General features: G+C 35.6%; 1 protein-coding gene across 1 annotated transcript; it reads left to right on the top strand.

The window, feature by feature from the left end:
- The first annotated feature begins 6,716 nt into the window (after positions 1-6,716).
- On the top strand, positions 6,717-7,103 carry LOC111594393. The gene has a single exon (XM_023307660.1). It carries the CDS (start codon positions 6,780-6,782, stop codon positions 7,101-7,103), a length of 324 nt encoding a protein of 107 aa, XP_023163428.1. The 5' UTR covers positions 6,717-6,779.
- The last annotated feature ends 6,704 nt before the right edge of the window (positions 7,104-13,807 follow it).

Below are 13,807 nucleotides of genomic sequence, written 5' to 3'. Positions count from 1 at the left end.
CTAAAACCGACAGGTACCCAATGTTTAATATTGCCACGATATTAGCTAAATACTTTACCACGTTAGATCTCAAGGCCGGTTATCACGAGATCTACCTTGCGGAACAAGACCGCGAAAAAAACATCATTTTTCGTTAACAGCATTTGTCAAAGAACTATCGATGACGTTCTGCGAGAACAGATAGGCAAGACATGTGACGTCTACATTGACAACGTGATCATTTTCTCAGAAAATGAGTACGATCATGTAGAGCTGCTAAAAAGCCTTTGCGAAGCAAATATGAAAGTGTCTAGAGAAAAAACCAAATTTTTTAAGGAAAGTGTAGAATACTTTGGCATCATGGTCACAAGATACGGATCTAAGTCTGACCTTGAGAAGGTTAAGGCTATCCAAGAAATTTCTGTTCCAAAGAATCTTTTCGGCCTCAAATCCTTTTTAAGCTTAGCTAACTATTACCGAAGTTTCATTAAAGACTTCGCACAAACGGAAAGCCCCAGCTTGAACGCAAAAATGGTTCAGTTCGCAAACATATGTCGAGAAAGATCGTGAATAGCTTCAATGAAGAAGAAAACGATGCTTTCGACAGACTAAGAAATATTTTAGCATCAGAAGATGTTATATTAAGGTATCCAAATTTTAAATAGTTTGACTTATCAACAGACGCTTCTTTATGTGGTATTGGGGCAGTCCTCTCACAAGATGGCAAACCAATTACCATGATTCTTAGAGCTCTAACAGATAGAGAAGCTAATTATGTCACAAAGGAAAGAAAACTTCTAACCATAGTTTGGGCACAGGCGAAATTGCAGCAGTACTTCTATGGGACTAGGAATATCAATATTTACACAGACCACCAACCTTGACCTTCGCCGTTTCGAATACATCAATAAACCCAACGCTAAAATTTTTTACAAGCCTAGTAAAGAACGTAAACGTAAAGAAACGTAAATGCTTTACAAAATGAAAAACAATCCGATGTAGCCACCATTCATAGTGAAGTATCGACTCTCACACACGATAGAGACCACAGACAAGCCGCTTAATTGCTTTAGGAATCAAATAATTCTTAAAAAGGCGTAATGTCCGTTAGAACGTAAATTCGTACAGTTTTGAGAAAAAGTTCGGCACATTATCTATTTCAAAATTGATAATGTAGCGTTCGAAGAATTAAAAAAGGTGGTGCGACCAAAACTCGTGAACCTTAGTACTAATACAGAACGAACTCGTTAAAGACTTTCCAGCAACCAAGAGACAAAAAACTATTCTTAAATTAAATTTGTTGCAAAACAACCGATCATTTCGAGAACAATAGCAGATATTAAGGTCCCAATCATTCAAATTTTGAATAATTTTCCCAAACGCATTTTTAATTCAGAGACTATAAAATCTCTGTTGAAAACCCAATTTGAGATCGATGTTGTTAATGCACCGCCGTTGCATGTCACATCAAATGGGCACGTGGAACGCTTCCACAGCTCACTTCTAGAGATCGCTAGGTGCATTAAGTTAGAAAAAAGGTCGAATATAACCGGACAATCCATTTAGTTATTGGAAATGCACCGATTGAGGTAATCCACGCATCGAGTGAAGGATTGAGAGGATAAATAGAAAAATAAGATAGCTAGTGCTCAGCAAACCAAACTGGACAGAAATAATCCACATTGACGAAACAGAGTCTTCGAAGCAGGGGAATATGTGTTAGTTAAGAACAATAAGAGATATGGCAACAAACTGACCCCGCTCTGTTCTGCAGAAACCATTCACGCTGATCTAGGAACGTGCGTTCTTATTAGAGAGAGGGAGGTTCATAAGGACAACCTGAGGTAGTTATTCGAGGTTTCATATGATAATAGTAGTATTAAGTGAAAGAAATCCAATAAGTCTAGCTTAATTATTAGAGAGAGGGAGGTTCATAAGGACAACCTGAGGTAGTTATTCGAGGTTTCATATGATAATAGTAGTATTAAGTGAAAGAAATCCAATAAGTCTAGCTTAATTAAATCTTACAGCACACTTCTCATCATCTTAGCCATAGCAAACGCTAAAGTCACGGACTACAGATGGACTAACCAACTTAATCCCACGGTCGTCAATGCGAACACTTCTAGAGGTAGATATCAAACACGCCATAAGCTCGTTGTCCGCTTTAAGGGTCTACCACTGTATAGCCAGAAGTAGAGATTTTCTAGGGACTATGTTAAAAGTAGTGACAGGAACGCCGGACGCCTCAGACTTCGGGAAGCCAAAGTTGTCAGAGCCACTACTCATCGAGTCAAACAAGCGGTGATAAACACCGAAATCCACATACAAATGAAATAAAGAAAGAAAAGATGGATTTGCAGATACACCTCACTTGTATGATACGCTGTTGTCCCGAAATAGAATGTTAATTACAGAGATTCAAAATTTAATGTTGTCAATAACCTTGGTAAAATCGAATATCATAAAGCCAACTATTCTTGACTACAATGACTTAAAGTCTATCCTCGTTGAACACCCCATACTGAATATACTACACAACACAGTAGCCGATTGCGCCGAGGGAACTATGGCTGTTACTGAATGCTCGAGCACCGAATAGGCCACGTTCTGTAAGTTAACTGAACACAACACCTGTGCAAGCAGCATACACGCTGGAAAGGTGGCGTCATGTCATACTCAGGCCAAACAATCTTAAGCATATTACCCTGATCGATGATGGCATAATAATCATAAGCGACAACACCGCAACAGTCATCAGTGACGAACGACCAGAGATAGTATCACGAGGCACGCACCTGATAACGTTCAAACGCCAGGCCACAATAAACGGTACCAACTATGTAAACCGTAATTTGGACTGAACCAAAGCGACCTCATCCTTGTTAAACATCATAGGTCATCACTCAGCCCTGAGTTTGCCAATGCTGCACACAATGAATGAAGAAAACCCGCACGTTATTCAGGTGTTAAAATAACAAGTATCCGCTGACGAGTCTCCTGTGGCATGGTTCGTAGGAGGCATAGGGGTGAGCGTAAGCCTTAGTGGCTCAATTCTCCACTGCTTAATGTTAAGAAGAAGACGAGATCTCAAGAGAGCACAGGAAGTTGTGAACAGCTACCCGGTGACCCGGGACGGATCATCTTTAAGGGGGAAGAAGTAGCCCTCGAGAGCATAGCGCTGACTTAGCAAAGAGTTCAAGTCAACGCCAAGTCTACAACAGTCAGCAGCGCAATATGTTGCAAGATCAGCGTTATTACTGCCGCTAGGACGGCTTGCTGACTACGACTTTGTAGCTGCATGCCCTAAAATTGTTTATGTTAAGCTTATTCAGAATATTTCATGTTCGATAGCTTTAGTTCTGATTTGAATAAAGACAGCACAAGACTGTTCAAGATTACTCCGGCTTGGCCGTAAACTTATTATTTAATATATTATCACTGAGCCACAAGGCCAGTGATTGGAATTAATTTCCTAACATAATCTTCTCTGAAGTCCGCCTTCCACTGGAGGAAATACAGGGACAACGAACTGAGTCGATCCAGCCATCCGTTTGAGCGATCTCGTAAACCACAAAAGCCATACATTTGAAATTTAAAATGTACCTGTATGCCATCATTGTTCCCAGAAACTTTAATTTGGTAAGTAAATTTAAAAAAGGCATAGTAGTAAAGCACTTATAAACAGATAGAGTACAGTCGCTGCTTCGCAGTAAGCAGACCGCATGCTTCTCTTTATCTGCGCTTTTTAATATGCTCACTAGTTATATCGAGTATTTAAAAAAAAAAACAAATAAACACCGATAATTCGAACCAACATTGCCTACGCAACGTGCATCAACATGACCAAACCCGCTACTTCAAGATTTAAAAAAAGAGAAAACAATAATAAAATCTTCCCATCTCTGTATGGCATTGAACCTAAAACTTCTTGGCAGCAAGCGCCGCCTCTACGAACACTGCCACAGCACTGCTTGTGCAAGCAGGTGCAAATCTCAACTAAAGTAGTAGATGGCAATTCAAACACTTTTCAATCGCCAATTGCATTCTACGAATAGAAACAATTCCACACATTGGAATAAATGTGTGGCACTGCTTGCCACGTGCTTTTGCAAATTGGCCAAACCTTTCGTTTAATAACTTCAGTATTACTTAATGGATTTTAATAAAATTGTTAGCATGTGGTACATATTATATTGTAGTAAATGTCAGCTTAGTAAAAAAGCAAACTTAAATAGCTGAACTTAAATAGTTTGGGGAGGTTTGGAGCCGGTATCCAAAATATAACAAAAAAATAAAGAGTTAGAAAATAGACATAAAACTAACTACAATATTTTGAGGATCTAGCTTTTAAGAGATACGAGATAATACCTGCATTTTCATTATTTTTTAATAAATAACAATACATACAACGGAAAAAGTTGTCGAATACTTGAAATAAACTTGCCATACGTGTGCTTTATACAGAACTACGCAAAAGATTTCAAGTCTCTAGCTCTTATAGATGCTGAGATTAACGCTTGTCTGTCACGACTCCTTATGCCTGCTACATACATTTTAACTCGACCATTATACCTTGATTTCCCATTTTCATTTACTCTTTTTTCATGTTGTGAAGTAACTGTCACACATTGCGTCTTGTTTCTATCTAATTCTTGGAAAGAACGGTGGAGTTGGTGAACTGACATTTATAGAGATGAATATAAATAGAAAAGTTTGAAAAAATTTGGCTTGTTTAATGCAATAAACCAAATTTTAAATTCTATCAAGACACTAATCCGAGGCATAACTAACTTAATGTCCGGACTTGAATCCTCTATATTTGTAGCAAGGTTGTTGATACATTACCCCAGAGTCCTGATCTCAACGCCATTGAACAATGTGTGAGCCTACCTAAAGAAAAGAGTGGGAAAACGAGATACAAGGAACCGGGCACAGATAAAACCTCATATCCTAAAAAAAAGGCAAGAGATCGCTTTTTAAACCCTGATCCCATTGAAAATGGGAAATCAGGGTATAATGGTTTCGTGCAAATGTATGTAACAGGCAGAAGGAGGCGTGGCAGACCCCATAAAGTATATATATTCCTGATCAGGACGACAAGCCGAGTCGATTGAGGCCTATCCGTCTGTCTGTCCGTATGCGTGAACGCGTGGATCTCAGCATCTATAGGAGCTAGAGACTTGAAATTTATAACTATTCGCATTTAATTGTTATCGAATAAAAACATGATTGAAATGCAGTTAATAAATTATATCTCGGACGTCTTAAGAGCTAGAGCCTCCAAATTTTGTATTTAGCTTTATGTATATTTTATGCAATTTAAATTTTTGTTGGATTTTGGATACCAGCTCCAAATTTCCCCACATTCTAAAAATTTAAGTTCAGATGGAACTAGGGCCATTATGTGAAGGCGTTTGCATCTCAACAAAGCTTTTAGGATATGTAGATCATATGCTGAAAATATCATTAAAATCCATTACGTAAAACAGAAGTTATTAAACAAAACGTTTGGCCAATTTGCAAAAGTACATGTCAGCATCGCCACGCGCACGCATTTTTCCTATGCGTGTGCACACATTCATTCAAATGCGTGTATTCTTTTCTATTCGCAGAATCGAAATTGCGATTGAATTGTGCTGAATTATTAGCTACTTAACAACAGTGCAGTGGCTGCGTTGGTAGATGCGGCGCTCGTATGCAGCTAGGTCCAGGGCTGCGTTGGTAGATGCGGCGCTCGTATGCAGCTAGGTGAGATGAAATGTTTTTTATTGTTTTTTTTTTTTTTTAATTATAAAGTGGTGGCGTTGGTAGAGTTGGTGCACGTTGCGCAAACAATCCGGGTTAGAATTCTGGTCTCGTAATGCCGTTTTTTATTGGTTTTTTTTTGAATAGTCGATACAAACTACGGAAAATATGAAAAAACTCAAAGAGGACTGGGATCAAGGTATCTCCTAATCGGGCACCCCGACTAGAGCTTTCTTACTTGTTCATACTTAATAAAGTTGGTCCATTCCACGAGAACGGTCAAAGTATTTTGTGTAAAAAGTTTCTTGACAGCCTAAAAAAGGGTAATTTTAGTTTTTGTTTTTTTATTTTGTTATACATTTTTGTTTTATCTTTTTTTATAATTTAATTCAATAAATATTATTAAGCAGTTTAGCATTAACTAAATTTCGAATGAATTTTGAATGAAGGGCCTTTTATATCTAGAGTTAAACATTGTATTTTTTTGCAGTATGTAAAGAGTTTCTGCGTAAAATTAATTGGGGGCAATCTCAACTAGAGCATTCTGACTTGTTAAATTGGGCTGTAAAGCGAGAATATATTTAAAATTGATGTAGCACAAATTATATGCAAATTATAACAGAATTTAACAAAACACTATAAATTCAGATTCGATTTATCACGTCCGTGGACATATTATTTCTAACGTGTCGATCTTTACAGAATTTTAATATTAACTTATTTCTATATCTAACTCTTTAACTGTGATTGGTAGTAATAAATTCGTGTGAAATTTTTAATTTTTTTTAATAAAAATAAAAAAAGTACTTTTTTTTAAACTTTACATAAATGAGATATACATATTTATATATGTAAAAATATATGTGTATTTCGCGTGTACAAACACTTGATTGAATATTTATGCTCTATGAGAATTTTGTAACTTAATTTGAAAAGCACTCAACATTTCTCTGTTTTTGTATTTGGATCATTAATCGAGCTTAGTAACAATGAAGCCAACACATTAACATTGATCTTTTATAAGAAATATAAATTCTTATTGTAAAAAGAACATGAAAAGAGCAATACAGACTCTAATTTTCTCTGCTGCATTGCCAGCTCTTGCAGCATCTGCATCTAATTTGGAAAACAATAATTTGGACTCCCAATCTGGAAGACAAAATACGAATGCACCAAATTTCGTTCGTCTTGTGATTATGCGATTGATATATGGCATTGCATCTACAATGGGTCTTGAGGATCGCCTGGAAGACACATTTAATGGAGCATTTATACCGCCCAGTGCTGATAATCTATTCGATATAGGAGGAGGAGATGGTGATGGAGATGGTGAAGGATTACTTAGCAACATTTTTGATGGCGATGATTATCTATAGTGAAAATCAAATGTGTATACATGGTTTTTTGCGAAAGTAATTTTCTTAGAAATTAGTTCAGCTTTCACTCAAAAATAAATTGTTAAACTCATATACATATATATATCAATATTTTTATTGTGTAACTACTGTACTAAAAAGTACTTACAGTTTGTCAAGAAACTCTTTAAACACTGGAAAAACAAAAACAATGTTTGACTCTAGATACAAAATTAAAGGAATTTAACGAAATTTTGTTAATGCTAAGCTGTTTAATAATATTTATTGAGATAAATTATGTAATTTATAAAAAATGTGTAAAAAAATAAACAACAAAAACTAAAATTACACTTTTTTAGGCTGTCAAGAAACTGTGCACACATAATAATTTGATCATTCTTACCTTAAAATATGAAAAAAATTATGCTAATATTGATATTTAGTATGACGTTTCCTAGCATTCATTACATGCTGGAGGCGTTGTCTCATGGAATGGACAAACTTTGCCACACTTCTAGGATAGCAGCTTTTAACTGTGTTCGGTTCTTTGAAGCTCATTTTATCAATCTTTTCTTTAGGTAGGTAAACAGATGTTCAATGGAGTTCTGATCGGTTCTCTGGGGTGGTGTATCAAGAACTTTGGCACAATTATAGAGGAGCCAAGTTCCAACATTAAAATTTGGCTTATTGCTATTAATAAAGCTAAAGCCGCCGTTCTCTTTAAAGTCATCTTTAAAATTCATGGTACTGAACAAACACTTCCAATCAATTACGAAAAGCTTTCCAAATGACATAGTTTTCCCAATATTCTGCAGGCTTTTTTATGTCATGTATATAATGTAGAAAAACGCTTTAATTTTGCTGTGAATGACCAATCATGTTCACAGCGAATTTAAAGCGCTTTTCTACATGTAAAAGTGAATGAAGTGGTTTATTTCCTGCAACTCTTGAAGAGTACATATGCCGTAGCTTGAAAACAGAATAATTTTAGTTGTTTATTTTAGTTTTGCTCTCCTTTTTTATAATCTTATTCAAAACTTATTATTAAAAAATAAAGCATTACAAAATTTCGTTAATTTAAGTAAAAGGCCATTAATTTTGCACCTAAAGTCAAAAATTGTATTAAATTTCCGTGTGTTGAGTTTTTACAAATTTTATATACATGCCTAAACTTACTGACATACATTAAATGTACGTTTTTCAAAACTTAACAAATATTAATGCCAGGTGTATTATTATTTTTTTAACTTTGCTGTTTTTATTTCCAATCTGTCTTATATTAGACAATAAACAAATTTTTTAACAATAATATTACATAACCGGATGGCTTGGGTTCCAATGAGATCAATCCATATATTTAACTACTTTACATATTTATCTATTTCTGTGGGGCAAGTCTAGGGCATGACATCTTTTAAGTCGCCTGTGGTTGTTTGAATCATCCAGTAGTCTTAGTGATAGAGCATTGTCGTGGATATGTAATTTATTCATGTATCTGTTAGCATATAGTTGTATTTCTTCTTTAACAAGGATCAGTTTAACATCTTTGTAGTTATTATAATTAGTCACATACCAGGGTGCACATGTAATCATTCTGAGCGTCTTTTTCTGGTATCGTAATGCGTAGGTCCATACTGGCTTCAGTACGGCCTTATATAGCCTTAATTTGTTCTGAGGACTATGTTCAGAACGTGGTCCTAACAGCCAATACATTTTCCTGGTTTTCACCTTGAGCTGCTCTCGTTTTGATTTGATGTGCTGCTTCCAAGTTAGCCGCCGATCAAGATGAACACCTAGGTATTTTTACCGATTTAAAGTGACTGCAGGACAACTTCCAGGTCTCAGAGAAAATGTAACTTGCACTGACTTTTGCGTGTTCAAATGCATCAATAATTGCATACGTTATACGATGGCATTGCTCGAGTGTTCCATGCCGTCTTCTAAACCCAAACTGATGTTCCGGTAAGATATCTAGTTCGTCCAGCACTACTGACATTGTTCTTAAAAGTATTCTTTCGAATACTTTAGAGAATATCACCAGCAAACTAATCGGACGATATGACAATCTGCAACTCTCTGGCTTGTTGGGTTTGAGAATCATGATTACTTCCGCTGTTTCCACTGTCTTGGGAAGTATTCCAATCTTAGCATAGCATTGCATATGTGAGTGAGCAATCGGATGCATTTCGGCGGAAGATATCTAATGGTATTTGCGCATATTTTATCATATTCTGGCGCTTTCCTCTTGCTTAGGATCTTTATTTCCCCTTCCACTTCTGCAATAATCGTGTGGCATATCGGTAGACTGTGTCAGGATAATTTTCCAGATTTTATCTTAAAAACAGAGCTTAAGTATTCTGCAAACGCTTTAGCTTTTTCATTATTGTCTCTTACGTTGTCCCCTGCTGTCTAGAATTGTGGTAGCTCTTCTGTATACACTTGTATACGGATCAAGAATCCTTACATATTCTGCTGTAGCTTCATTTTTTATTTCCCATAGTCTACTGTTTAACCGCAGTTTTCTTTTTGCAGCTATTTCTGCTCTAAGTTCTAGTGGCAGAAAATCTTGCCTATTTACATTTTATTAAAAAGTTATCTTCAACTTTAAAATTATTTTGGTAGCTGAGAGTATACAATGACATCCAGCAAATCTGGAATCTTACGTCGGCTTGCCTGTCGATAAAGTTGAGTATTTGTTGGAAGTGATACATTTGTATTTATGCAAATTGCTGCTGTTTTGCTGCCCATCCGTAAAGAAGACTCCACAGACTGATGAATGATTTATATGTTTACGTCCTAAGGCCGTGCCAAATCAGACCCGACTACATATTATTTTGTATAAATTTTGTAATATTTTGAGCGCTATTAGAGCTAAACACTAAATGTGGAATACATACTCAAATATATACAAAGTAAAACCCGCATCTAAAAGGTTAGAAAATTGTTATTGTTGCACAAAAATACATAATGCTTGTGATATGTCATGCTCATTTTATCTAAGTGCACACATATGTAATATTCTGCTACGCTCCCTACTACCCTCCTCTTTGCTCACGATTGAGCTATTTACGCAAATTGTGTCTACTACTTGCTTGAATAACCATATTGACTTTTCCAAGATGTAGAATTCCTTGAGAATTCAATTTTTTAAGCTGAAGTGTATTTCTAAACAATTATATAGTGAAATCTAGGCTAATGATGAAATTTTCAATAACTTTAAATTTAAAACTCCTCAATTTCAAATGAGGAGTCTATCGTTGCAGGTTTCTCCTCCAGTAGCAGCATCTGAAATATAATGCAAACTAAAGTTATGCATACCGATTTCAGTAAAACACTTAATTTTAAAACTTGACTGCTTAAGATTTAATCTTTTGGTTATGTCCATGTGCCATGAAGCGACGACTCCAAGTAGCTATTCGCCACTTCTCTTTGTTTTATTGGCTGAACCTCTTAATAATTAAGCTTTTAACAATATCTCATTAAAATACATCTTTAGAGTCAAATTGTCTATTGTCAATGCTCATATTTCAACCAATGTAATTCTCATTATTAAATGAGAGTCAAAAGAATTTAGAGATCCAATTATTACGTCGGGCACTCGACGCAAACTTTTTATATCATTTTTAATCTGTTTTTGATACTACAACAAATTTAAGCAGCAAATTTATTGATATTCCTTAAATACGATTTATATATGTTTTTTAATCGATTGAATTATATAAGCATTATTCATGTGGAAAACTATGTTTAGCTTAATTAAGAATTAATCATTTCTAAGGCGCCTAATATTAGAATATTAAATTAATTCATTTTGATTGATTTAGGACACTTTACAGAGTACTGTTTAGCTGCTCTTTGCGTTACCGAGTGAGCCCATTAAACGGGATCTTTGCATTTGTCTCTTTGTCAAACAACGTCAGATTTTCATGTTTTTCATGCGAAATACACGCTATGGAAAATGTTTAAAATCGTAGATCCTATAGGGTTTGGGAGATCATCTAGTCGTATAGCCGGATTAGAGCATTCTTGTTTATAATATCTTAATCCCGTTGAAAAAGGAAATTCAGGGTATAACGTTTTCATTAAAATATGTATGTTAGGGAGAGGGAGGCGTGATCGTATGAACGCAGCGATCTTGCTAGCCACAAAATGGAGAAACTTGAAATTGAAATATGTATTCCAGTGTATTGTACGAGGCATGAGTTTATCATTTGTTTTTTGATTTGTTTTTTGATAAATCGAAGTGAAATTGAATTATTTAAGTGAAAGGGAATATTGGTTTTGTGTAATATCCGTTCGTCTGTCGCGAAAAAGAAACCCTTTTATTTAAAGTGCATTAGATTTTACATTTTAAATATATATATTAAAGGCATGGCAAATTGGATAAAAGTACATTCCTCAATACTCTATTTTCTACTCACATTACTCGATGAAAAAATTAAGTGTACACGCCCACTCTAGTTTGACTATATAGTGATATGAAGGAGTTATGTTATATTTTGAGCAGAATTAGTTCAACTTGACTTAAAATTTAAAATATATACTTATTTGGAAAAATGTGCAAAAATGTATAGTTTATATATCTATGCAAAAAGTGGACTGGGGAAAGTTTTAGCGCCAAAAGCTTTAAAGTTCAATTATGGGAATATCATTAATCGGTATAACCCTCATTTAACATTTCGAAACACGTAATTTACTGCTGACGTCCCTTATTGACTTACCAGAAATAATATATATGTATCAACTAAAAATACGAGTGTCTGCACATTATCCTATGACAGTCAGATTAATAATTTTGTTTCCCAAAACCGGTTTTTTTTTTTTTTCAAAAATAGTTTTATTAATCGTGCCGCAAAAAATAACATAAATATACATATTTAAAGGACCCTCCAAAAATTAGAATAATTTTTGAAGCATGGCAGTCAACACCTCGCGAATCAGCTGTTTTCCCTACCTTATGTTGGTACTTTATAAACTATTAGTGCCGACACAGCAGCTCGCGGTTCGGCGAAACGATCTTTAACGTTGATACTTTTACTTTTGTGTCTACTCATTCGCACCACCATTTCGGTTGGGATTTGCTTTCCGAAAACAGAAATACAATGGTTTTTTTGTACTTGGGTAAATTTTTGTTGAGCCTTCGGAATTTCTGTCGGTGAGGACGGATGATGTCATCTGCAGTTAGAAATGTATATTCAGCTGACAAGTCTGATTCTAACAACAACTGCAGTGCAGCTCCTCTGGTCACTGTATATGGTTTAGTACGTCATATTCTACAGTTCCTTTAAGTAACTCCTGAGTATGCCTATTAAATACACTAAAACGTTCCACAAAGAACGCCAGTATGTAGGTCCACCCAATGATATCAATGCATTTTTGAAATGCGTTGAAATCGCTGGACATGTTCAAGGGCTACTTCGATCAGCGAACATATCTTCAATTGCCTCTAAGCTTATTTGTGCTAAGATTTTAAAGAAGGTCCGACTGCAGTATTTCTACTTTATTAAGTTCCGCAGATTTTCCTTATGCCTCTTACATTTGGTTTCCGCTCCTGTTGCAGTGTCATGCGTATGCCGCGAATAACATCTATATAGCTGTGTCCACCTTTCCGTTTTATAAGGCCCGTCTTCGAAAAATAAGCTCGAATCTTTTGGATAACGGGTGTTTCAGTGGTCGCTCTCTGTGCGTGCTTTTAAAATCTAGATTGATGTTTTTAGCAGCTTTCCTACAGCCAATACATATCCATATCCTTACTACAGTAGCTACTGTGCTCTTTGATTCATTGAGGTTCTCCCAAAGCGTGGACTAGGGTCAAAAATGCGTAGATCAATTTCTAATCGATATGTTCCACAGCTAGTTTTCTTTTCGATATTAGGGGTAAGTTATTCTAAAAATTGCACGTTAAAAGGCTCCCGACTCCAAGCCGTTATCTAAGTTCTGTACAGTGACTTAACTTAACCTCATGATTGTCAATGCATAGCAGGGAAATTATGCGAGGTTTAACGCTGACCATTATGGGAGTCAAAGTTCAGGTCTTAACAGGCAGGGCAGATGCAGCATCCCAGCCCAGGTGACATCAATTCCGAATCATTTCTTTTTCGTTGTCCGTGGACTGTCAAATATATCAATATACAAAGTTCAATCTAACGATTCAGTTGACAATCAGGCGGGTGCCTGATTGCTAACCAGTGGGGCCGATCGGGGAGGCTGTATGTCAATTTAAATTATTATTAAGTAGTCGTGTGCTCAGGGAACCTTATGACTTTCTTACAAATTCTTACAAATCTACAAATGACTTTTATATTAAACACGCATATTAAAATATGTATCGGAATATCTGTAAGTTGTTCGGTAACAATTGACTTCAAATCCTTGTAACCGAAAATAATGGAGCTTATAATATTTAATTAACAAGCGTGATTCAGCATAAAGTTCCGGATTTCAATTATTAATATCCTATATCTCGAAAAGAGCTATTCATACAGATGCGAAGTATCTAAAATTCCTCCATTTTGCTTTAAGGATTCAATTTACGGTTGCGGTATGTAAGATTTATACGTGTTTGTATTTCTGTGTTTGATTCTAAAAGCTGCATATCGATCATTCTTTGAAAACCTTAAGATTCTGAAGTGCGTGTTGATTTCCAGAAAATTCAAACTTCTGTATATGGTGTATTTTTACTTTTTTGGGTGACAGGTTGCCAAACTCGTTAGCTAACATCGTCG

The sequence above is a fragment of the Drosophila hydei genome, unplaced genomic scaffold (genome assembly GCF_003285905.1).
Source record: "Drosophila hydei strain 15085-1641.00,03,60 unplaced genomic scaffold, DhydRS2 tig00000149-arrow-pilon, whole genome shotgun sequence".
Taxonomy (NCBI): Eukaryota; Metazoa; Arthropoda; class Insecta; order Diptera; family Drosophilidae; genus Drosophila; species Drosophila hydei.
This window is presented reverse-complemented; position numbering and strand designations above follow the sequence as displayed.

Bases quoted from the DNA above. Each gene is read 5' to 3' on its own strand.
- LOC111594393 (XM_023307660.1), top strand. From the start codon at position 6,780: ATGAAAAGAGCAATACAGACTCTAATTTTCTCTGCTGCATTGCCAGCT.